The 25,254-nt window shown below is 49.4% G+C and overlaps 1 protein-coding gene across 4 annotated transcripts in view; it reads left to right on the top strand.

Annotated features, from left to right (window-relative positions):
* Positions 1-25,254, top strand: part of TNRC6C (trinucleotide repeat containing 6C) — a 75,636-nt gene that overhangs the window by 37,908 nt on the left and 12,474 nt on the right. For 2 of the 4 annotated variants that reach the window (XM_025047019.1, XM_025047018.1), the window contains 10 exons: positions 7,099-7,311; positions 9,027-9,193; positions 12,138-12,218; positions 13,587-13,644; positions 15,309-15,451; positions 16,867-17,016; positions 18,487-18,624; positions 20,786-20,905; positions 23,024-23,107; positions 23,351-23,579. In XM_025047019.1, the coding sequence (XP_024902787.1) occupies positions 7,099-7,311; positions 9,027-9,193; positions 12,138-12,218; positions 13,587-13,644; positions 15,309-15,451; positions 16,867-17,016; positions 18,487-18,624; positions 20,786-20,905; positions 23,024-23,107; positions 23,351-23,579 (1,383 nt within the window). The remainder of the gene's footprint in view (positions 1-7,098; positions 7,312-9,026; positions 9,194-12,137; positions 12,219-13,586; positions 13,645-15,308; positions 15,452-16,866; positions 17,017-18,486; positions 18,625-20,785; positions 20,906-23,023; positions 23,108-23,350; positions 23,580-25,254) is intronic. The other 2 variants (XM_025047017.1, XM_025047015.1) reach the window with 2 other exon arrangements.

The raw sequence follows: 25,254 nt of genomic DNA, 5'->3' as shown, positions 1-25,254 counted from the left end.
AGCTCGTGAGTGTCCTTGTGCCCAGAACTGAAGTCATTACTATAAGTATGGTTTAACCAGTGCAGACTTAGTTGAGACTGTGACCTCCTTCACTCCTAAAATCATACTCCTAGTAATGCATTCTAAGTTTTATTTGGCCCTTTTGAGCCACGTCACACTATTTTTCTTAAGTCGAGCTGGAAACCTGAAGTCCTTTTCTTTTGTGAAGGCCACCGTGAAGCCCCTTCTGGCTCGAGACTGTTCCTGTCCATTTGGCCGCTTGGTCCCAAGTGTAGAACTTGGATTCCGGTAAACTTTTGGACTCCGGTCCCTCGGCCTCTTGAGATCTTTTTGAACCCTGATTCTGTAGTCAGCATATTCGTTACTCCTGCCAGTCTCATGCCATAAAGACAAGACTACGGGTGACCTTGCTTTTCTCCGTGGTCACTCACTCAGTCATCTTATATACGGAACTGAATTTGCATCCAAAACCAACCTACAAGGGAGTCTGAAAAGGATAGTTTTGCTTTTTCCTTCAACTTCGAGCCACTGTGATAGAAAGTTTCATAGAAGGCAGTAAAATGCTGGGCGCCTGCTGACTGATGCAGAGACTGGGGTTCAAAACATTATTCTGCCTGCTGCTTGGTCCAGGTATGTTATTTCGAAGTGAAAAGTGATTTATTCTCAGTAGACGTGCATGCATCCTCTGCCTAGCGTCTGTACAGCAGATGACAGGGAGCGGAAGCGTAGAAGCAGTTGTGAATTTGGTTTTACCACTTAACAGTCGGGTGGAAGAGACCAGTAATAAAATTTAGTCGTTTGGTTAGCATTAAAGACACGTGAAAAGTACTCCGAGGAGAGTTGATAGTTAAAAAACAGCTACCGTGTCCTGCCCTCCCAGGACTTCTTCCGGAAGTCCTCGTTCCCGTAGCTGTCCTTCCCGCCGTGGTTTGAGGCCCCTCATGCTTCTGCTCATGGGCTTCTGGGAAAGCTCCAGCTGAAGCGTGCCCTCGTGCCTGGCACTGGCGTCCTGGCGCGCACAGTGCTTGGTGACCACATGTGGCTTGTCCTCATACCTCCACTCACGTCATCCTTATTTTACAGATGAGGATGTAAAGTCGTCCACTGAGGGCACAGGTGGTGAGATAGATCACCTCCCCTGCTGCCATTTCTACCCTGTCACGTCCATAACAGCCCAGAGATGGGGCCACGTGCCGCATCTGCGATTGTGCTCCTCTCGAGATGCTGCCCTTGGAGTCCATTCTTCGTGGGTTTTAATAGACAAAATACGAGCCTTCCCCTGCATAAAGTTTGCTTAGAGGGACAAAGTCATTCTCTTTTACGTGAAAATACTTATAGATCGTTTTTTTCAACAATTGCACGTATCACCGAATGCGGTCGCCGTTTTCCTTTGCTTCCCGCCAGCCCTGGGCCTCCTGCAGGTGGCCGGTCTTCACAGTCAGCAATAGCGCAGAAGCAGTTGTGCATTTTGTTTTCACTTAACAGAGACAAAGCATTAAACACGCGTTGTTTTCCACGTTAGAAGCCAATCCACAGAAACTCTGTCAAGTTTAGCGTATTGCAGTGTGACGGGTCACTCAGTGATGTTTTCATGTATGATAGGAGTCTCTTTCCACCGTGACACAGAGTAGCTGCATTGAGCCATTACCGTGCCCAGCCTTGCCCTGGGTACTCAGGTCTCGGTGCTGAGCCGAGCATTCCTTTGCAAGGGAGCAGAGTTGGTCACCCTCAGGAAATCACAGGTGGTCTGCGCCTCTCCATCCTCCCACCTCTTAGAGCAAACTGTCCTTCGTGCCGTGGAAGGGACAGTCACGCTCTCTCACCAGCTCCTTTCACAGCGACGACAGTGTGCCGCTTCCCCTTCGTCCTCGCCGCTGGTCATGACGAATGTCAGCCCTTGGCCCCCCTCGCAGGACATCATGACCCCCGGGCAGCCCGGGTCGGTGGTGGGCGGCAAACAGCTCAGTGAGGCCGCGGGGTGGCCAGTGGCTTGAACACGCGCCCAGACTGGTTTTCAGAATTGACTGAGACTCTGCACTCCTGACAGAGCCGTACACCTGACGACCATCTGATGAAGTTCTGCTTTTTATAAAGTTGGTCTTTTATAGGTATTCTGCCATTTTGCGGTTTGCCTCTACCGATTTTACAAAATTTTTGCTTATCTCAGAGTTTGAATTTCAAATCGTTTTTGAATTGTTGATCATTACTCCTTAAGCGTGTTGATCTCTGTCTTACAAAATACGGTTTCTCAATTACATGTTTTCTATGTGCCCAGTTTTATAGAAGTAAACGCTACAGGACAGTCATTTCTGTCCCAGTCTTGTTATACTGATCTTAGTTTTCTTATGAGCCTGAGGAAATCTGCTATTAATTTAGGAAGAGCAGGGTACTTCATAAACAGATTATCTGGGCCTGGTTCAAACCCATTCCGGAGCTGGAACACGGTAATAATCTAGAGAAATGCACCTGTGCCTGTCACACCAGAGACCGTCAGCCACCTGAGGAGGATGCGTGAGGCGACTCACGTAGGCCATCGGGTCATGCAGGCTGGCCTGGCGCAGTCCCTCCCCTGGTCACTGGCCCAGTGACAGTGTGTCTGGGGGCCAGACGCACAGGACCGCGCACTCGTGCCCTGCCGCGGCAGCGAGCTCCTGAGTCCTTGGGGACCAGCCTGCTTTGACAACTAGTGGCGCTGTGGCCGGAAGTGAGGAAGCGCAAGCCTAGTGGATCCTTGTGCCTCTAAGGGGGCGAAAGCAGACCCCAGAAGCACCGGGCAGCCTGGTCACCTGGCGCACTAAGAGCTGAATATTCCAGGGTGCTGGCAAGTGAGTTAGCAGACGTGGGAGAACACTGAATATTCATTAATAAAGCTTTTGGTAAATAACAGATCCTCAGTCAGTTCTCAGTCTACCGGTGAAATCGAGGGAGACTGCCCAGAGAGGGACCCACTCACTCCTAACCCCATCAAGTCGCACTGGAACGTTTAGGTGATCTGAGAGGGATTCGGGGGTGGCGTGGTAGAGAGGCGTCTGTACAGTTAATTTGGAATCAGACATGAAGACCATTATGGCTTGAGCCGACTTAAACCAGCGACACAGTGGCGTGGGGCCATGAACTCTGCCTGAGGTGGCGTCTTCCATCCGCGGTTGGAAGTGAAATGTGGTACCACCTTGCCAGTCAGAAAAGCAGAAGTATTCTGCTGATGTTCATCTTACTCCAGAATATTCATTTATCCACTTACTACCTGTTCTCCTCAGCTCCTCAGAAATGTCTCGTTAGTCACTGCCAGGCGTCCGAGCCGATGATCACTGTGGTTGTCCCGTGCGTGTTGAAGGCTTCGGCCGCAGGGAAACCCGCCTTCACGTTGGAGCGCTTAATCTAACGACATCTCATTTGCTTTATCGCTTAGTTTCCTGGCACAAATACTATAACCAGCGGCAAAGATCGTGTGAATTAATCATGGGAGAGGCAGATCACCCATTTGCTAAGTTAAAACTTGGAATAAACTGACTTTAGGAATTCTCTACCTGGGCAGGTAAAATGCACGTCATTTCCCTAAGTCTTATTGAGAGCAGAAGCTGGAAAGCGTTGGCCTTCCCGCAGATCGCCTGTCCTGTGCTCTCACCTGCCCTTTGTTCATCCGCTGGTGTAGACGTGATGCCAGAACAGGACCCCAGATGGAGTGAATCCGCACGCTGCTGTTGGAGCTCAGCCGCTTACGCTGTAACATCAGAAGTAGATGCTGACCTCTCCCGCCCGAGGGCCTCTATTTTAAGCACCATGCAGCAGTGACTAAGAGAGGAGCAATCATAACGATCTGTTTTGTGTGCCCACGGGGCTTTTCTCGGGTTTGGTTTGGGTAGTATTTTGGGGGGACTTGGTAAGCGGGGCTGGAGTTGCAGGAGGTGGGGCCGGAGCAGGGGACGGGAAATCCGTCTAAACGAGCAGGAGTTGCTGCTGCTCGGGCCCAGCTCTGGGTACCCACTCGCTTCCAAGCGAGAAGTTAAGTAGCCGGTCGGCCACCCACATCACAATAAGACAGATTTAGCACACTCCAAATCTGTATTAATGAGCTAAGATAAAAACCGAGATTTTTTTTTCTCCTGTTTCTAATGCCTACCCTCTGTGCGGATCCAGGAAGGCAGGCAAAAGCAGCTCTCGTAACACGTCGCTGTGCCGCTCAAGGCCACATGGCCAGCTTTTGGAAAAGACCCTTGTCTGCAAATGGAGTCCCCTGAATTTGGAACAGAAGCGTCAAATAGCATGACACAAGGCATTCTGAAAAGTATACTTTGCCATCTTACGGAGCAGACTCTTCTGCGGAAAGCTTCGCTTTATACTTGTCTCGATTTCAAATATAAAAAAATTAATTGTGCCGTAGCTACTGACTCTACTCTGCCCTCAATAAGCCAGTAGCCAACCAAGCATTAGAATAAATTTACATTACACGGAAAGAGCAGAACCTCATCTCATTCACGGTTAAGTCACTACCTAAAATGCCCGGCACATAGCAGGCACTTGGATGCTTAATCAGCTGAATTTTTAGTCCTTTGTCTTTTTCTTTTCTTCACTTAATTGTAATTGGCCACTTTTTAACTGAACCTTTCTTCCCAAAAAGGGCTGCCTGCCACGCTTGTAAAATTATTTAAGTAGCATCCGTGGAACAAGCTTGAATTCATTTCTTATTTCACAGAAGGAAGAATGCCAGCTACAAACTTACCTGTCTGTAGTACTTAAGATAAGTCAGGTACAGACTATTTCCCTTGGTTCTGTTTCCTGGCCACATCTGCTTTGGTCATTTTTATATCAGTCCGCAGGGTGTATACTCCTTAGCACTTAACTTCCGCCATTCTGATGGAAAGATGGAGAAGGTATATTTAAAACCGAATGAAACAACGTGTCCTGGCAACATTTCATCCTTATTGTTATTTTATTCTGTATTTGTTCAGTTGAGGAAAGGAGATAATGGTTTCTGAACCCCCCAGTGCAGAAGTATTTTGCCAAAAAACATAATATTTGAAGGAACGTTTTAAAATTTTTAACATCCATGTTTTAAGTGTAAGATAGAAATCCGTTCTGTCTCATTAAGCCCAAATTTTTAAAAATCTCTGTGAAATTAACAAAAAACACACCAAAGTCACTTCAGCAATACACACTGAACAATGGAGATTGTTTATTTTAGCGGTATGTATTGAAGGTTATTTTCTATCTGCCAAAAAGACCTAGCGTGCCTGTTTTTAACATCTCTTCTAGAACCTTTCGAGTGTCTGGTGGTACACACATTCTCACATATACGTTAGTTCGACATCGTAGGTAAATTATATTCTTGCCAGAGATCAATTTAAAATGGAAATACTGGCTTTTTTTTTTTTTACTTTGAGCAAGTAATTATTCTTCCATTTGTCTTTAAGATTTTGAAACATGCTGCTTGCAAATCATTTGCCTTGTATATAAAAATGTCCTGTAGAAATCCGTTGCTTTAATAGAATTAAAAACTCTCTAACTATCAATTAACTATAATTACCATAGTCTTGATATTTATTCTTACTTTGGGTTTAGTTAAACAATTCGTAGTATTGCCTTTCAAAGAGAATGGCGAACAAATTTTAGGTGAATTCATTATTTAATTACCTATAATAAATCAATATTTTTAAGGCCAATTGACCTTTAGGAACACCTAAATTATTTTATCTTTATCCCAAAACATCCATAATTTTTACCAGCTATGTTAATGTTCCTGATTTAATTTTCCCCTTTCAATTTGTAAAATTACTTCTCCCAAAATACATTATTGTTTTCTTTGTAATTATAGATAATAGTATAGTTAGCAATTGTCAACAATAACTGATTTGGGCTAACTTCCCCATTACTGGTAGTAATTTATGTACTGTATTGCTCAGCATAGAGCTTGTAATTTAAAATGATTTATAGGTTTCATGTCCTTTTGTCATCAATCAACATTATTGCATTTTATTAGAATAAAGAGCATCAAGGGAACTGATATAATTAATGTTATATAATTGAGATGATAATATCCATGTTGCGACTGTAGAATTTTAAATTTGGCTGCTTGCATTTTATGCCTTCTGTTCTTCAGCTAGTATTTAAAACATTCACATTCTGTCTTTGAGAAGCTAAATGAAAATTACAGGTGATAGGGAGCTATCAATATGATTATCAATAGTGTCAAGTGAGCTTATGGGCAGAAGCAAAATGATCAGAATTTGCATTGTTTTGGCAAAATCAAGTTTACATATGTAACATAAAATGTAAGCAAAATGATCAGAATTTGCATTGTTTTGGCAAAATTGTAGACAGGGGGAGACCTTACTGCTGCCTGGTCCCATGACCTCTCCTGTGCTACAGGTGGTAATGCCATAAGCCTTCTGGATCCGCGAGGTACCCTTATCGGGTACCAGACCCTGATCAGGATGCTGTGGCGACTGGACTGGCCAAAGGAACACAGGAGGAATTCCTAGAAAACCCTGATCCGCAGTTCCTCCGCTTAAAATATGTTCCCATATTTTAAGACGAATAGCTCAGGTCTTCCTCGGCCCCTCCCCCACCCCACAGTGGTACCCGAGAACTGTCTGCATTCTCTGTCTGCCACTACTATGTCTGTACGTGTTTAATCTGCCATCTCCTCGTTTCCCTGGATCTGTGTCTTTGATGGTTGGTCAGAAGATAAGCAAGAAGAATTTTTCAGTATATATTCACAACTTGTAAATTTTTTCTTATCAGAAAATAATGTAACACAAAATTTCGGCCATTACATATAATACCAGAAAGTTTTTCAAAAGTGCTTCTTAACCATTAGTTTTAAACTAGTCTTTTAAACCCTATTACGTTGCAAATCTGTGCATCGAATCGAGTTTGACGCTTAAGGGACCTGCAGTTTTAAGTGGATGGGAGTCAGGAGTGAGAAAATCGTAACTGTAAGAAGCTAAACAAATCTGATCAACGTCTCCTTTTCACTTTCTACTAAAAGCCATCCTAAAGGTCGATTATCTCGGAACTATTCAGATTCGAAATGACCGTTTTTACTTCCTCTGTCTCACTTTTATTATTATCTTCTCTTTTCCTTGGTACCCTTTTCAGTTTCTTCAGGCTGGGGAGAAATGCCTAATGTTCATTCAAAGGCCGAAAATTCTTGGGGAGAACCATCCTCCCCTTCTACCCTGGTGGATAACGGCACAGCAGCGTGGGGCAAGCCGCCCAGCAGCGGCAGCGGGTGGGACCAGCCCGCCGAACCCACCGTGCCGTTTGGGAGAGCCGGCGCGCCCACTTCCGCCCCAGCCCTGTGCAAACCAGGTGAGCCCAGCGTTCTGCCGGCCCGATTCGGCAGTTTCGAAATGGGTCAGAGTATTTTATTTAGAGGAATACTTTTTATTGAATTTTAAGAATTAATTTTGAGAGCACTTTCTTCATTTTATTTACACTCGAACATTAAACTGAGACGGTGAAGAAATATTTGCCATGTCTGATACGTGAGCACAGGGGAGCTTTAACAGAAGCCCCGCTTGCCTTATGAATGAATGGATCGATCAATCGATCAATCAGTCAATCAATACTATAGCATATCTGCTTGATACAGTTCGTAGCATTCACATTTCTTCAGTATTCTCTTTGCTGCCACTTGAAACAGTTTAAACTCGCTATTCTCTGAGCGAGGTGGGTAAGGCAGGCCGTTTGTCCTTTTTGAGATCAGGTTTTGAAGCACATACTGCTGCACAGCAGTCTAACATTTCTTGCCCTGCTTCTGTCTTGGAAACAAAATTACGCTTTGGGTACTCCAGGTTCATGCATTTTCCTCCCATTATCCAAAAGTGTAATGAGCAAACATGTAATACGCATTCTTACAAATGTCCAGATCACACTCGCCTAGGCGAACTGTCACGTGTGCGTGTTCTGCAATGTGACACTGTCGACATTGGCATGAGTATAAATAAGATTGCTTCTTTAAGTCTGATGTTAAAATTAATGGTTCACGTGGCTGCAGAAGCTTCACCTTTTCTTTGAACGTCATTAAGTGTCTTAGATCTTAAAATGAAACTTGATGAGTTTTGTGTTTTGTTCCTTTGCTGACACTGGACGGTAGTATGCTTCACATATCCGCCATCCTGCTGGATTGTTTATTCCATTCGTATTCCTTCTTGTGGAGATCTACAGGATAAGGCAGCTTCTGGGGAGCTAGATTGACATGCCATTTTGAAGCAGTGTATTTGTTTTTATCATTTGTTTTTGGAGACCCGATTATACACCTGTCTGCCTTGTAAGCATCATATCGTCATTGTCTCACAGTCTCTGACTAACTGGGCTGTCACCTAATCCTTGGCCTTCTTCATTTTCTCCCAGGAAGTAAAAATTTTAGATAAACTTTGCAACAGAAATCGTTTCGTATTTTAAGAAAGGAGAAAAAATAATATCCTGGAATCAAACCCCAGTGCTCAGCTTGTAGCTCCATCTGCCTGAGGCCTCAGCTGTCTCCCCCCAGCTATTCTGGGCGCTTGTCAGAAACAGACTGGCGGGGCCAGCGCAGACCGGGCGCCTTCCCCGTGATCCCCAGGTGACCCGCGTGGTCGCGCTGGAGAGGTGCCGCCCCACGCAGCCTACTGCCGCAGGTCGAGATCAAGCGATCGTTAAAAACCTCAGGGAGGACGGTGACATTTTCAGGACGCCGCATCTTCCCGGCCGTTCGATACCACGTAGAGATTGCCACCTTCTCCGGTAGCGCCCAGGATTTATTTTTAGAACGTTCATGCTTCGAAGTGATCTGTAGTCAGTTAAGGGAATTTGGAACAGCACAAACTCCAAATAGCTGGCATTTGAAGAAAAAAATACATGCATGTGCATTATGTATCTAGTAGAGAAATTCAGTCCTTAAGTCCGGGGGAGAGGAAGTAGTGAAAAAGATGGGTGACAGTACACCCCTTTGTCCTGCCCTCCGCCCCCCACCACCACGACGTTGCGCATGACGTGGGCTTCAGGAATGGAGAAGTTGATACGTTCGTGTTTACTCTTTCTAGCTTCAAAATCTATGCAAGAAGGCTGGGGCAGCGGTGGGGACGACATGAGCCTCGGCCCCAGTCAGTGGGAAGACGAAGAAGGGGGCATGTGGAACAACGCTGCTTCCCAAGAAAGCACCTCCTCCTGCAGCTCCTGGGGGAACGCCCCCAAGAAGGGACTCCAAAAGGTGCGTGACACTAAGACCCCGAATCGGTGCTCCGCGAACACGTGTTCCGTTTAACGGGGCGTCTCCGCTTAGTGACGGAGAGAGGGCGCACGTCCCCGAGGCCTGGCGGGGCATCTCTCAGCGTAGGGTGGCGTTTTCAGACGCTACTCTTTGTAGAATTGCTGTCACAGCAGAGCAGATGCGGAGACAGTCGTGTGAACGCGGCTGCTGCAGGAGGCCAGTCCGCCAGGTCGGTGGGCTGCGCAGCGGGCCAGTGTGCCCCCTCACGCCCCCTATGAATTTCCGTTTTAGAAAATATAATGATTTTCCATTACAGATACTACTTATAGGAACATGATGGGTTTGTTATCGTTATTTTTTATTTACTTATTTATTTTATTTTTTAGGCGAGGCAACCCTTGGTTGACCTCACGGATTGTAAGGACCTTGTCACCTTACAATCCCTTATTTTTTATTTTTTATTATCATCATTTTATTTATTTATTTTAACGCCTGCAGCACCCGGTCTTCCTAGGTGGTTTCTCACCCGAGTACTAACCAGGCCCGACCTTTGTTATCGTTATTTTTTAAATTAATAAATATTTTCTAAATTTTCTCAGTTTTAATTTCTAATATAGTAAGTATCGGTAGACACAACCCACGTAGACGTAAGTTCTTTAGGGTCCTTAACCTTTGAGAGGGTAGTGGGGTCCCGAGACCCGGAAGTCCGAGGGCTTCAGAGCCAGACGTCAGGTTGTCCTGAAACAACAGGCAGCCGTCTGGGGACCTAAGTGAGGTCCTCAACTCCTCTGCGCACTGGGGGCAAGTCCAAGTAGAGCACAAATTTAAATATGAAAAACAAAAATATAGCAATACGAATGATTTTTTAAAAAATCTTGGCATGGGAGTGTCCTTTCTTACTATGCTGCAAGTCAAAAGGCCATAAAGTGAAAGACTTAGAAACCGTAGTAGGTAAACATAAAAACTGTGCATGACAGAAAATATAATGCAAGTCGAAAGACGAATAGGCAGCTGGAAAAAAAGCATTTGTAACTCATACCATGGAGAGAGTTGTCTCCCATATGTGTATAAAAAAGGTCCTGGGAACGGATTTGTTTTTAAATCAACCAGTAATCCAGTAGAACAATGAGCAAAGAGTGTGAATAGATGATCCATAGAAAAGGAACACGAATAGCTCTTACGCTTACGGAAGGATGTCAGCCCGACTCGTGAGCAGTTCGGTTTAAAACAACCCTGAGAGATAGATGCATTCTTAATCTCAGACCAGCACCAATGCGGACGTTTAATTTACATGCCCTGTTTGCAGAGCCGTGAGACAGCCAGCGCTCCCCCACCTCGCTGGTAAGAAGGGAAATTGGGGTAACCCAATGAAGGACAGTTGGACTGTGTCAGAACCACAAACACACCCACACTCTGGCACAGGAGCGCGTCCGCTGGGCGTGGGTACAGCAGATGGCATTTGTATGCAGTTTACTATTGTAGCTTTCTTGTCGTAAAAAAGTGAAAATAAGTGTACATTGATGGAGTAACTAGTTACATTATGCCACAGTCATATTATGGAAAGCCAAACAGGTTTTTTGAAAGGAATTGTATAAACACACGCTGATACGAAAGGTCACCAAAGTATACTGTTAAATGAAAAGGCAAGGTCAGAAACACGTGCGTAGCACGTCACACGTGCACGTGAGTGCAGCACACACGCTGACGACGGCTGCTACTGCATGGAAAACTCTGGAACGATAAGCTGCTCGAGTGGTTTTCTCTTGCAGAGAACGAGGCCTAAGCAGTGGCGGGAGGGGTGGGGGACGATCATTTTCTGTGTACCTTTGTCTGCCTCCAAGTCATATGACATAGTAACTGTTCAAAAACATTAATTTAAAAAAAAGCGTTCAATGAGCGGTAAGCAGAGCCCAGAAACTAAAATCGGGTTCTCTGTGCAGAAGGTGCGGATGCAGCCGCAGACATCCGAGAGGAGGCTTTTTACATCAGGCCGCAAATAATCCAGTGAATGATAGATAGGGCCAGAAATACCAAATTGGCAAATTAAAATATCGTGTGATCCTGGTGAATCTGGCCGTGGCAGCATGGTTAACGATTAAAATAGCCCCCAGATAAGCGGCTCGCGGGAGGAAGAGAACCTGTTGGTTTGATACCCCCTCGTGTGCCCCATTCTGCAGTTAAGGCGGCTCAGATTTGAAAAGCACTGAGAAGAACTTTTCTAGAGGACTTTTTCATGTTGTGTTAATGCATCATGAGCGTCTTTGTAGTTCTAGAGTCAGAGGGAGGTGAGGGAGGAAAGGCTTCCCGTCGCACTCGCTGGGCCCTGCGGCGCCGTTTGCTCCCCCGTCCCCCGGCCCGCCGCACGTCCTTGCCGTAGCTGGCCCCTCTCTCCTGTCCTCTTCATCCTCTCCCTCGCTGACACGTGCCACTTTGCTTTTTTCTCTACACAGATGAGCAGTTGAATAGTTATTAAAATTAACAGATTTTTTCGTCCCTCCTTGTTGCGTATGTATCTGTTGGAAAGAACCCTCCGCATTGTGTCGCCTCTTAGAATAAAGCTTAGAAGGGGCAAAACCATGTAATCTTTAGTGCACGTCACATCGTATCAGCCTCGGGCCATGTTCAAGGGGGCAGTGATGACGATTAGTTGGTAATGGAGGTGGCACGTATCTGCGATGCACCCAGTTCGGTCTCTGGAGAAGAGACGTAATTATCTGGGCTTTAAGCCCGTGAGTCACACGCGCACGCCGACCTGCGTGTGCACCCTGCAGCCTTCCGCAGCGCCAGCCACGAGCCACGGGCAGGGGCTTGGCGGAGTTCAGCACTATCAGCGTTAACACGAAAAGGTCCTGTGACTGTAAAACCCCCGCGAATCGTAGGCAGCCCCCGTTTCTAGAAGGAACGCGTGACTCACGGACTCTCCCTTGCTCGCACTTTGTTCCAGGGCATGAAGACGGCCGGCAAGCAGGACGAGGCCTGGGTCGTGAACCGGCTCGTCAAACAACTCACAGACATGGGCTTCCCGGTGACTGCACTCTCTTGTCTTACTGCTCCCCCGTGCGTCCCTCCGCGTGCGGCCCTGTTGTGCCCCGTCCCCGCTTGCGATGAGTGGCAGGGCTGAGGTTGGGGTCATAAGCCAGCTCAGAAATTCCCCTTCACCTGGGCACCCGTGTGCAGGGGTCATTGCTCTGAACTAGAGCGCAGAGCCCCGGCGCCTCCAGCAAGAAAAGCGTGAGAGCCTTCTACAATGAAAGATGCGGTGTGGTTTTTAATTTTCCTTGGTTTATACAGTTTTCTCTTTTTCCATTTACACTTAAAAGTGAGTTTGTATTAGTTTGTGCAGCAGATTGACAAAGGTCACGAGAGAAAACGGTGTAGAGTAAAAGCTTCGTGTCCGGGGAGAGAGCTCACCAACTCTGTTTGGCCCCTGAGTGTCCGGTCACGTGCAGGGACAGTTCAGAATCGCAGGGTGCTCCTCTGGAAATGTGTCACAGTCTGTTCAGTCCCAAAGGCCAAATGTCAAGGGTTCCGGCCGCGGGGAGCCGCCCGCCCCTGCCGTCTGGGCCCTCCGCGTGGCTTCGTTCCAGATCTTTACCCACACCAGCATTTACCTCCTCATTATCGCGATGTCGCTGAGGAGTGAGTCCAGCTCGGCCCCAGTCTAGAGGAGGACAGTACCTCCTCCACATGGCCTCCGACGCGAGGCGGGGCAGGTGGCCGGGTGGCCCAGCCCAGTCCCGTATGAAATGCTGGGAGGAAGAGTGATGGCCGCTCAGGAGGCCACATTCACCCTGCGGCTCCTGTGCCAAGTCTGTTCTAGTCACGGGGTCGTTGTCAGAACAAATCTACCTATTCTGTTTTTACTTTTCTTGGTGACAAGTCTTTGACAGCAGAGCCTGGAATTCGTGGATTAGAGAATGAACCTCTGTGCTCTGACTCTCACAGTGACTGTCCCACAGCTGCTGGCATGAGAGGGACACGGAGAGGGGTGGCTCGTGAGCAAGGGGGCCCGTCCTGCCACGGCGTCTGCACGCGTGCACGTCGGTGGCTCCGCTGTCCTGGCTGGGATTTCAGCCTTGGGGACCGATGCTGTTCAGTTTCGTTCAGACATGATCACAGGATTCTGCTGGCTTGTGTGTCTTGTCTAAAGTGTTAAAAACAAGTTTTTTACTCCAAAGCTCAATTCAGTACGTTTTATTACAAGTATTTTCTATTTGGAAGATGCGAATCTCTAGGCTCAACAACAGAGAAAAGTATTTCCAGCTCCAAAACCTGATAATACTAGGTTAATAACACAGTATCACTTCCCTAAGTCGATAGCGATAAACTTTGTATGAGCGTTGCGTTCCCTTTTTAACATGCAGTTCTAACGAAAACTCCGTTTCCCGTGCAGAGAGAGCCAGCTGAAGAGGCCTTGAAGAGTAATAATATGAATCTTGATCAGGCCATGAGTAAGTAATGTGACACACTTTTTTAAAGGTAAAGTTTGTGGAGTTCGGGTTTCTGGAAGCGTTTCGTTGTAGTCACAGATTAGCAGTTGAATACGTGCTGGGTGGACAGGACCAGGCCGCAGCGAAGGAGTGACCACGTGATGTACACGGACCGCGTAGCGAGTCTCTTGGGACTGGTGGGCTCTGGGGACGAATGGCCAAATGCCACATTGAGGCATGTTTGCTTTTTAAGTTTTTTCCCAGAGCGTCGACAAATAGATAAATTCGTTTCCCTCTGTATCGAGGGGAGATAATAATGACCCTCGTGGGGAAGGCACCAGGCCCTTATGCTCCTGCTACAGACTCTCCTCACTCCCGGCCCAGGACGGGCTGGCTCGGGCCAGCGGGGGCGCTGCCATGCCAGCCAGGGGCTTCCCTCGTAGAGACTGCCCGCGAGCAGGCACCCCGGTCCTGGAACCACCTTAAAAACAGTAATATTATGTTAAACATTTGCATGTGAAATAGAGCCGGTCCCCGCTACTCATGGAGCCTGTGTTCCGTGAGGTCGCTGCAGACGCCTGAGTGGCGGGCAGCTGAGCTGCCACTCCCGGGGCGCGGGCTGGGCGCCTGCCGGCCTCTGGCCGCGCGCGGTTGTCAGCCCGTCCGCACGTTACCTCGTCGTGTGTGTGTTTCTGTTTACACACTTCGTTCAACACGTGTTTCTCTCGAGTAATCACGTGCCGTCTTTCTTTACAGTACGACGCAAGCTGAGAAGGGCTTCACATTTTTCTGGGCCTCGGTCACGGGGCCACAGATTTCTTTGGCTTCTAAACTCACACCAGTGCCGCTGGCTTTGCTCTTTGTTTTAATCATTCATTTCGCGAATCCACGAGTTAGCCACTTCTCCATCTTTCCCATAGCTTTGTCACACACTGTGGAGGCCACTTCGGCACTTTCTGCACGGGCTTACACACACGCACACACACGGGTGACTTTTCTCTTTTCCTGGATGTGCCGTGTCATCGACTCATTAACACTGAACCGTCACATCACTGTCACTCACGCCTGAGCCACGGTCCCCTAACACATGTGTCCACGGGCCGTCTACACCACGGTCCCCTAACACGTGTCTCCACGGGCCGTCTACACCACGGTCCCCTAACACGTGTCTCCACGGGTCATCACGGCCTCTGCCTCCAGGAACACAGCACTGCGCTTGGGGCCTTTTTAAATGGCCAAATCGCCAACCAAAAGCTCAAAATGTGAAAAATGTGACACTAAATAGACCACAGAGAGGACACTGGTTGGCCCCCCGAGAGCCAGAGTAAGAAGCAGAGCGTCATCCTGTTTGACTCAAGCTAGGCGTGCGTGTCGGGCCAGATTGCCATCGCCCGTAGATGACCACACGTGGAAATGGTTAGCTGTAGCTGGGACACAGGAGCAGTTTTAGACTGGATAACCGGGAAAGGCCCCTCAGAGGAAGTGTCCGCTGACACCAGCGTGAAGGACGGGCACGCGTCCCAGGGAGAGGCCAGCGGCACCCTTGAGTGGCAGTGTGGCTGGGTGGAGGGAGGGCCGCCCGTTGCCCTGGGGACGAGGGTCTTAGGTCGTCTGTCTCTCGGCGTCACAAGCCGTGGTCCTCGGGCGCTTTATCTCAGGGGCCGCTTCTGTTCTGTGTGCTCCAGGCGCTCTGCTGGAAAAGAAGGTGGACATGGACAAGCGTGGACTGGGGGTGACCGACTACAATGGAATGGTCACCAAAGCCCTTGGCTGCCGCCCACCGACCTCCAAAGAGTCTTCCGTGGACCGCCCCACCTTTCTCGACAAGGTATGGATTGAGGGCGTTCTGCCTACCTGGTATTGTACCTGTGTCCTTGATGGAAGCCAGACTAGACACTTGCTGGGCTGCAATATTTAAGTGACTTTTACTCCCTTTTTTCTAGTGTGTGTAAACGTTTAACTCCAGAGAGGTAGTGTTCTATTTCCTAGATAACAAGGAATAAAAAATACTGAAATTGAACATTGATTTTCATTTTATTGGGTGAACTCGCCTGAGTTATGTGCTCCAATTCGTGCACTAGACAAGGGGCATCAAATTTCCACGTCACTGCCATATTTTATATGCACAGTTCTTCCAACCAGAAATGATGTGTCGTATGTTGAATCTCAGAACAAGGGCCTAGAGGTGGCTGGGCTCGGGCGCCACGTCTGGCGGGCCCTGGCTTCGACGGGCCACTTCCTAGAGCCCGCTGGTGTCTGTGGGGATCGTCCCCTCGGATGTTTAACAAGTCCAGTCACCAGTTCGGTCCTTTTAGTATCGTCCTGTAGTAATGTCCCCTCTCCAGATGGGCGTGACTTTAAACTGGGGAGACGACATCACATTAAATTCGATCAAACTGTTCAACCTTGGAGATACAATTGAAGCGGGAAAGGATAAGTTTTTTAAAAAAAGAAAAAAGGCCCAAGGAGAAGAGATGGGGCTCCATCTCTGTTCCCAGAGACGCTGGGTCCGTCGCCCCAGGCTCCACTGCCGGAACTGGAGCGAGGCCCACACCCCGGCCCCGCCTGCACCAAGGCGGCTGGGTTTAGATCCCAGGCACCCAGTGACGTTGGAATTTAAGTGTGGGAGCCTGACTGTTTCTTCATCTTTAAAATGTGGCATGACACCACGGGCTCGTCACGAAGTTAGACGAAGTAAATTTGCAAAGGGCCTGGCACATCGCATGACCTCAATAAATGCAAAAAAAAATTCATAGAATTCTGTTTCATCACTTACTGATTATTAGGTTAAACCGTCTGAAGTTGCCGGTTCATGGGCTAAAAACAGTTGAACGTCAGCAGCATCCCGCCTCACATATACTTAGACCCTTGCTGACAACTCCTCCCGAGGAACCCGTTGATTTAAAAACGGTTGTGGAGTGTTTTCCAGGCAGACTTGCCCAGTCCCTGTCTCTGTCTCCTGACGCCTACCCCGAGGCAGGGTCGGTAGTGGGTGAGGATGTTGTTAGGTGACAGATGTGTTTGTAAAGTGATCATTCGGATGAAAACAGCGTCTTAACCCTGTCTCTCTCTCTTCCTTTCTCCCCTCTTCCTTTCGCTCATGTTCTCCATCCGTTATTATCTACTTTTTTGCCCTTTTAATTCTTTCTCCATCCATATCCCTCACACGTCCTTGGGAAACTGCTCTGTGCTCTGTCTGCGGATGGACACTGCACACAGCTCACCCTTTCTTTCTCCAATCAGGACGGCGGCCTCGTGGAAGAGCCCACGACTTCACCATTTTTGCCTTCACCAAGCCTGAAGCCCCCCCTTTCAAACAGCGCACTCCCTAGCCAGGCCCTAGGCGGGATGGCCTCAGGGCTGGGCATGCAAAACTTGAATTCTTCTAGACAGGTAAGGCTGTTGGGAGAGGGCCACTGTGGTCTCCATGTCACCTGCCCTTTCTTTGAAAAGTGTCTGAGACGAGCCCTTGCTTATTTTAATCAGTACTATTCTAAAACGTGACCGAATGTGCAAAGGTTGTCGAAATACGCTTGGGATGTCTTTTCAAATGATTCGCTGGTGTCAAGAGTTGCCCCTTGCTTATTTTAATCAGTACTATTCTAAAACGTCAAGAGTTGGTCCAGTTCTTGAGATTTAACCGTGATATAGGAAACGCTTCCAAATTACATTCATTTTTTTATGGAACTAAAACATGATTTGAGTTCCTCAGCCTTGGTACCAGCTCACTGCTTGTTTAAATGTTATGTATAGCACAGTGGCCTTCAGTTGCCGAAATCTTAATACACTGGCCGGCAAGAAAATAGCACGTCACGTCCTCTTCCCCGAAATAGAGGCGACATCTCTTTTCAGGTTCTCGGTGATTTTCAGAGAGTCGCACGAGCATTTTTGCCCTGCCTTTGGCACGTCTGGGGAAGTCAGAGTCATCGTCAGACGTCCCTGGAGGGAGCACCTGAGGGTTTTGAATGATTCATTCTCTGAGTCCCTCCCCTCCCCCAGACCCTCTAGAAAGAAATGATACGCGAGCAAGTCATGCTTTTCCTGTCGGCAGACTCCTTTCTCGCTGATGTTCTCATGGACGAGGCTGGCGTGCGTGTGCGCGTGGACGCACACTCACGCACACACACACACTCACACACACACGCACACACACCCCTCCGAGACTTCTCTTTACACAGACGTGTTGAGGGGGCGAGCAGTCCCGTGTGTGCCTGTTGTCAGCCGCTTCCACTGTCAGCAGCGCCCCAGTCTTTAGGGTCCCGCAGTCTCGCGTCGCTAATCCTGGAGGTGGCGTAGTGGGACGTGGGCACGTCACGTGCTCTGCCATCTGGAAGTCCCCCGCCCGCGCGGAGCGAGCCCCAGGAAGTGCAGTATCCAGTGCAGGCAGTTAACTACCTGAGCCTGGCGGTTCATTCGGCTTCAGGTTCTGTCGTTGAACTAGTAGTTACGTTTCGTGTTTGAAAACGTGGCTGTGTTCTCGGGCTAGGAATCCCCACACGTTATGACGCTTTAAGTCGTGACAAATACCCCTTTGGGAATGTGTCTTGTCCAAACAGCTGTGCGTGTTGCTCTCGTTGGTGGCACTGTATTATTACAGATTCTTTTGATGCGAGAGCCTCGTTTTGGGACACTTTAAACCCAGTGCTGGGGTCTGTGATTTCAGAACATAGGCAGCTTCACAGGCTGAGTCTCCATCATCCGTGACCAGTTGAAACACATAAAAATTCGCTTCGCTACGAGTTGACGGTGGTAGGAGGTAGAAGCCGCGTTGCATTCCCGCTTAGGAAAGCAAATCATTTCACCCCGCTCCAGTGTCCTGTCACCCGACTCTGACGACGCTGTCCCCGTCCCCTCTCCCTGCAGATACCGAGTGGCAATCTGGGTGTGTTTGGCAGTAGCGGAGCAGCACAAGCCAGGACCATGCCGCAGCCGCCCGTGCAGCCTCTGAACTCCTCCCAGCCCAGTCTCCGTGCTCAAGTGCCTCAGTTTCTATCCCCTCAGGTCAGACGCGCGTCCAGGCGTCACCGCGTGAGGCCACACGCACGCGGGCCTCTGTGGTGGCTTGTGCCGCAGTGACGTCACTTTTAAAGTGAGAGCAAATTAACTCGCACCTAAGAGCAGGCCTCGGGGGTTGATCCGGCATCTGATTGTCCCGGGCCGGAGGCGTTCTCGGAATTGCTCCCAGGAGTGCCCCAGCCCTGCAGCCAGGGCCAGCCCTGACCACTGACACGGGCCCAGCGAGGTGTCCTGGGGCGGTGGCAGAGGAATGCAGCAAGCAGGACCGTTGCGTAGGGCGGGGGAGAAACTGCTTAGAGCACTCGGGGGTGGACCGTGCTTTAGCGAGAAAATGTGTTAATATAGTACAGTTTGCATGTTACAGACTTTCGAGTACGTTTATTCGCACTAGGTCATTTTTGCCCATAAGTTCTTTTCAAAAAGATCAAAGAGAATTAAAGAAAAGGATATTGTTTTATATAGCTCTAAAGCGTAACATCAGTTTTTCATATTAATACTGTTTATTTTTAGAACATTCCATAATTGTAGACTTCGGACTGAGTTTTCAGTTACACTTGACTCTTGAACAACGTGAGTTTGAACCACGCAAGTTCACTCGTACACGGGTCCCATGCAGTTCAAGGCCACGTTGAACTGTTTATGATCCACGATTGGGACACGAGTACGCAGAGGGCCAGCCTTAGTTACGTGCAAATTTTGGACTGCGGGTGCTGGGGCCGTCCCTGCCGTGCTGTTCTGGGGTCAGCTGTCCGGCGTTAGTCCTTACTCCTTCTAAGGACTACGCGGTGACCTAGTCTAATGACATATTATAAAATTAGCTGGAAGTGATCATTACTGTATAAGTGTTTGAACCCAGGTTTCTGCACTGAGTTGAGATGGCCGAAACCTGGGTAAAATAATAGTTAAAGTCACTAGTTAGGATGCAGAGTGAACAGCTGCACCAAAGAGACCCCCAGATCCAGGAGCGTAGACGGGACACCGCGTCCTCACAGGGCCTGGGCGCGGCCCTGCCACTGCGCGCCCAGCAGCAGGGGCAGCGAGAGTCCGGGCAGCCCCGTGCTGCCACGCCGGGCGGCTGCCCACCGCTTCCACTCAGACCCAACCCTGGTGGCACGGCCACTCCAGCGTGAGGGGTGGAGGGGACAGATAGGTCCTACGGGACGGGCAGCGTCTTCTCTAAGCTCGGCCAACCAGCGCGTACGTCTCAAACGTCAGTCATCTGTGTGCCACCCACGTGACCGCGCTGTTACAAAACGCGCCTTAATTTAGCTAAACTTATTCTTCAAGAAAACGCAACATATCTACCGCTAATGGAAAAGCCAACATTTTTCTCATACACATCAGACAACTATTAAAGTGAAAACGCTCGCCCATGTCCTACCCAGAGTCATCCTGCATAAAGGCCGTGAAAAGGGGCGTCGTACATGGCGGGAACGTTGAAGTGGCCAGTGCCGGGCGCCTGACTGGTTCAGAGCGATGACGTCCAGGTGGAGAGGCACCCGGAATGGGGCCGCGGATTGACGGTCAAGGTCAGGGCTGGCAGAGCCACATGAGGGCATTGCCCCGGGCGAGGCTGGGAGCGGCCGTGCCCACCGAGAAGAGTGTCGGCTCCCTTGAGCAGGAAGGCCGCTGCCCGCTCTGGGACGAGCCCCTGTGGGGTGACGTGGTGCCGTCTACAGAAAAGCACCTGCCTCCTCTGACGAGGCGGGAGCCGAGCGAGAGTGACTGCGTCCCGGGGCCCTCCCCTGCACGTCACCCGGCCTTCAGGGGTGCCATTTACTGTCTCTCTGACAGAAGAGGAAGTCAGCTGCTGGTAAGAGTGACCCAGAGTCACTCCCAGAAAAGAAATTAGGAAGCTCAGTCACATCTAAGTGAATTCATAACCAGAAATGTAATTCATCAGTAAAACATCTGGAGAAAGAGATCTCTCTCCTTCCATCCCCCACCTGCCCGCTTTCCTTCCCCGGTCTTCATTAAAGCATGTTCACTGGTGTTAAAGGGCCTACAGATTCCATGGCTTTTGAAGTTCAGTCACGAGACGAATACAGCGGTCAGTAATTGGTCAGTTCCGAATCTGGAAACTGCACGGACAGGTGGGTCCCCGACTAGCGATTCAGCGCCTAACGGTTCATTTTGTGTTCAACAGGTTCAAGCACAGCTTTTGCAGTTCGCAGCAAAAAACATTGGTCTCAACCCTGCACTATTAACCTCGCCGATTAACCCTCAGCATATGACGATGTTGAACCAGCTCTATCAGCTGCAGCTGGTGAGTGGACAGACCCGCGCGAGCTCTGCAGCAGGGAGCACTCTGCTGACGGTGACACGGGCGACGCGCGCGGGGGAGGCCAGCAGCTCACCTGCTGGCCGAGCGACGTGACCAGTAGAGCACTTCTCCTCGTCGGGGAACGACACTGAGACTTCCGTGACCTTTTTAAACTGTTAAAAGGACTAGGAAGTTTTCCGTTTAGGGCGTTTTCACTAAGCTCTGTAAATCCTGTGGCTCCGTCGTGTTCACAGAGTCGCCCAGATGTGCCGATGAGACACGTCTCAGCTGGAGCTCTCAGCCAGCCTCTCCCATCCAGTCCCTCGTCTCAGCCACAGAACACAAAACTCATTTCAGTGACGTTTTCTGAATTCTGCCAGGGGTGGCATACAGACGTCAGTCTAGAAGCATAAGACAGAAGTTACTTCATGGCACTCGTAGGTGCCTCAGAAACTAGGACTTAATTCTCTCTCAGAATCCCTGTTGAGAAAGGCTGTGTAACCTAAGGATCCTTGAACGTTTTAGAATTTAACATATCTTGAACTTCGAATGTTCAGCAGTCTTACTGCTTTTACCATAATGCCACGTCATCGTGCCCCTAGATGCATGCTGACTGAACAGGCACCAGAGGACCCAGGGTGTCATTTCTCTTTGATACGTTGACACCCGATTTATTTAGATGTCCAACAACTTCTCTCCTAGAAAATACCAGGAACCATGAAGGAAAAAAACATCTTCAATAGATAAAACCATTGTCGCTAGAGCCCTGGGCGCCCTCAGTCCTGACCCCCTTCCTGTTAGACACGCATCTAACCAGTTTGGGTGTCTGGTTTCCCAGTAAGTAGGATGGAGGAGGAAAGGGTCCCGGAGACAAGTCATAGCGTTGACGAGGTACACGAAGCTCCGGACGCGGGGGCAGGGCCGAGACTGGACTCTGGGGGCCGTTTCTTCATCCGTGAGAGGGTGACGGGTGCCGTGGCATGTGGCGTGAGGCTTCCCCAGGCCTGAGAGCCATCGCAGGCGGTTCAGGGGACAGTACTGTTGCTTTTACAGCCGACAGCAGCCAGAAAAGACTTTGACCTCAGGCAGAGAGGGAGCCACCTCAGAGCGTGTTATTTACAACTCTGGTCATAGAGGGAAATAGCTTTCTGCTCCTCCATGACGCGGAGAACACCGCTGTCTTCTGACTTGACATGGTTGTTGTCATACTGATGGTCTAGAATCTTCATGCAGTAGTTTTACTGACTCCCTATAGTGTGAAGGACACCACGAAAATGCGGAATTATGTTCCATACATTCAGATTTTTAAAACACTGTATATGGGTTTTATATATTTTCCAGAAAAAATCGGTAAAGTTTCAGTATATTCTAAAGTTATGTTTTAGGGCCTATAATGATTCACTTAAGTGAAATATTTTATTTTTCCACAATTTCCAGATTAATGAGGCATTTCCAATGTTATAATCGCTACCTGTATTTGGATTCTGCTTCAGTATATCCCCTTGCCAGAAATGTCCCAGAAAATCTGTGTTGGATGAAAAAAATTTATGGTGTTCAGTCAACATTTTGAAACAGTCAGATGATCAGACGCTCTGCACCTGTGCACAGAAGAGTCTCACGATCATTTTAGCCAGTTTCGTAGATGGGGTCTGTGTGACAGACGTGTCACAGGTCTGTATGTCAGGTGCCCTGTGGGCTGAGATCATCACGTGGCCCCTGAGGCAGCAGTCACCGCTGTTCTGCCACCTTTTCTGAGCCATTCTGGACAAATTTAGTTTGTGTCACTTTAAGAATAAATATTTCTTCATTTTACTCTCATTTCTTTTTTATTTGTTTGTATGAGTCAAGCAGAAGGATTTTGACCTCTTCATTAACTGAAAAACATTTGTTGGCAGATCTGATCACCAGCACTCAACAGGGGTACTGACTGGGTTATTTTGTAAAAAGCAGTCCAGTACAGATGTTTTGGAAACATTTTTTCTCTTTAAAAACATTTCTTACATTACGGTATGGTAAGGGGACCAAGAATTGTCCATTTTCTCTATTTTTTTAACAATGCACTGAAATGGAACCGTCGGTTGACGGCTTTCTCGTAATATTGTGATGCTTTCCTGCCAACAGGCGTACCAACGTTTACAAATCCAGCAGCAGATGTTACAGGCCCAGCGTAATGTTTCCGGACCCATGAGACAACAGGAGCAGCAAGTAGGTGTCGTCCAGATGGAATCTCAGCTCTAGGCCTCGCCGATCTCAGAGGCACTGACCGACGAGCTGTTTTATTGTCGTTGATTGTCCTCTCGCCAAGCTTCTCCTTCTAAAAGTCACGGGGTCTCCTGGGCTGGGGAGGGGGTTGGCCCAGCCAGTGGCGTCCCAGGCGTAGTCACAGCGGAGCCCGACAAGGGACGGGCGGCGTTTCCCCCGTGCTGACGGGCGCGTCTCTGCCGCCAGGTTGCGCGCACAATCACTAACCTGCAGCAGCAGATTCAGCAGCACCAGCGCCAGCTGGCCCAGGCCCTGCTCGCGAAGCCGCCGCCCCCGCCGCACCTGTCTCTGCACCCCTCTGCAGGCAAATCGGCCATGGAGAGCTTCCCCCCGCACCCCCAGGCCCCCGGCCTGCCCGACCTGCAGACCAAAGAGCAGCCGTCTTCACCCAGCACCTTCGCTCCTTACCCTCTCGGTGAGTCTCCGGGTCCGAGCTGCCGCCCCGGCTGTGTGTGTGACGAGCGGGCCTGCGTTCATGGGCGGAACGACTGGCCGGGGCGACACCATCAGAGAGCGGCCGTCTCGAGGCTGCTTAGTGAGCGCGTGACACCAGCTGTCTCTGCTGGGCAGGGCCGGTGCTGTGAACGCTGCAGGGTAAGAACCTTCGGAAGCGGCACGGGGCAAAAGCCGCCCGTGACCTCATGTCCTGTGCTGAACCTGCAGCCCGCTCCGTTGCGGTTCGCTCCCGACTTCCCCCGGCAGCCACTGTCCTCCAGCCTGAGCGGCAGGGGGAGTTTGGAGCGCTTTTGCCAGTAGAGGCGTCCAGACGTCTATGAGTCAGGCCTTAACAAGCAGCCACATCAGCCTGCACGCATTGTCCCTCACTGTAGGGCGCATGCTCAGCACTTGCCACCCTCTGGGCAATGGGACACACAGCACCGCCCTCGAGGGCGTACAGGCTGGCCAGGAGAGGGCGCCGGGGCCCTGCAGGCTTGTCTGTCCGTTGGCTGTTAGAGCCTGGAGCCCCGGAGGGAGTCAGGAACCTGGGAAATGCAACCCCCCAGGGGCGAAGGCCAGTGCGTGGGAGCGAATTTGCTGCCCACCCATAGTGTCCTTTCTCTGCGCCCACCAAATCGCCCTGACGGGAGTGGTGTACTCCCGTCACGTGAGCACGCTCCCCGTGGCATGGAACCAGCGTGGGACGTTTGTCCCGTGACACTTGGGATAGATGCCGACCTGTGATGACTTGTCCTCGTGTTGCTGTCCCCGCCCCCCCAGCCTTTGCGTTCAGAGCGTCTGGTAGTTAGGACATTACTGAGGGATGGCACTGCCACGCCGAGTCCCCGCGCGCCACCAACCGGCGCTCCACTTACTTGTGCAACTCGTCTCATTGCCCTTGCCTCAGTTTCCCCATCTGTAAAGTGGGAGTACTTACCTCAGAAGGTTTTTTAAAGATGTAACAAATTAATACATAAAGGTCTTAGGATGGTGCCTAGCACTTAGCAAGTACTTTGTGTAATGCTAGCTGTTCACGTAAACACTTCTCTTATTAGGAATAGTTGTCTTAGAAACAGGTTCACTTCTATTACCCTAAAATGCTTTACCTTCAGCTTCCTAGTATCCACCTGTCTTCTTAACCTGCATTTGGAGACTAAAGTGCACTAATCGTTATTCTTAAAGATTCTTTTTCTGAGTATAAGTGAAAGAATTAGTGCAGTGAATCTTCAAAATTAGATGTAAAATAATTTTGATAACATTTTATAATAGTCACATTAAAATTATAAAATAAACGTATTAACAATAAACAGCTAATGCAGTGTAAGAAGCCGAGCCGGTAAAATTGCCTACCTGGCTGGTTCTCAGCACCTTTGTTCAACGGCCGTAAGTCTCGTCCACCTTTCCTCCCCCCTCAGCCTCTCCTAGTCACGCCGTCACCTGACTTCCGGTGTTTACCATCCACGCAGGGAGATCAGACACATAAAAACGAAAAATAACCTTCAGGCCCGTGCGGTGGGGAAGGGAGCGTCCGTGTCCACCGTGAGCGGCGAAAGGAAAGTCAGCGGGGTCTGAGCTCGGGCCTCGCCCCTCACCTGCCACGCCTCTGTCAGCGGAAGTGAAGGGGGTCGTTAACGCAGGGACCACAAATATGC

This window comes from Pteropus alecto, unplaced genomic scaffold (genome assembly GCF_000325575.1).
Source record: "Pteropus alecto unplaced genomic scaffold, ASM32557v1 scaffold134, whole genome shotgun sequence".
NCBI classification, from domain to species: Eukaryota; Metazoa; Chordata; class Mammalia; order Chiroptera; family Pteropodidae; genus Pteropus; species Pteropus alecto.
The sequence above is the reverse complement of the archived record's forward strand: the minus strand, read 5'-3'. Positions and strand labels throughout refer to the sequence as shown.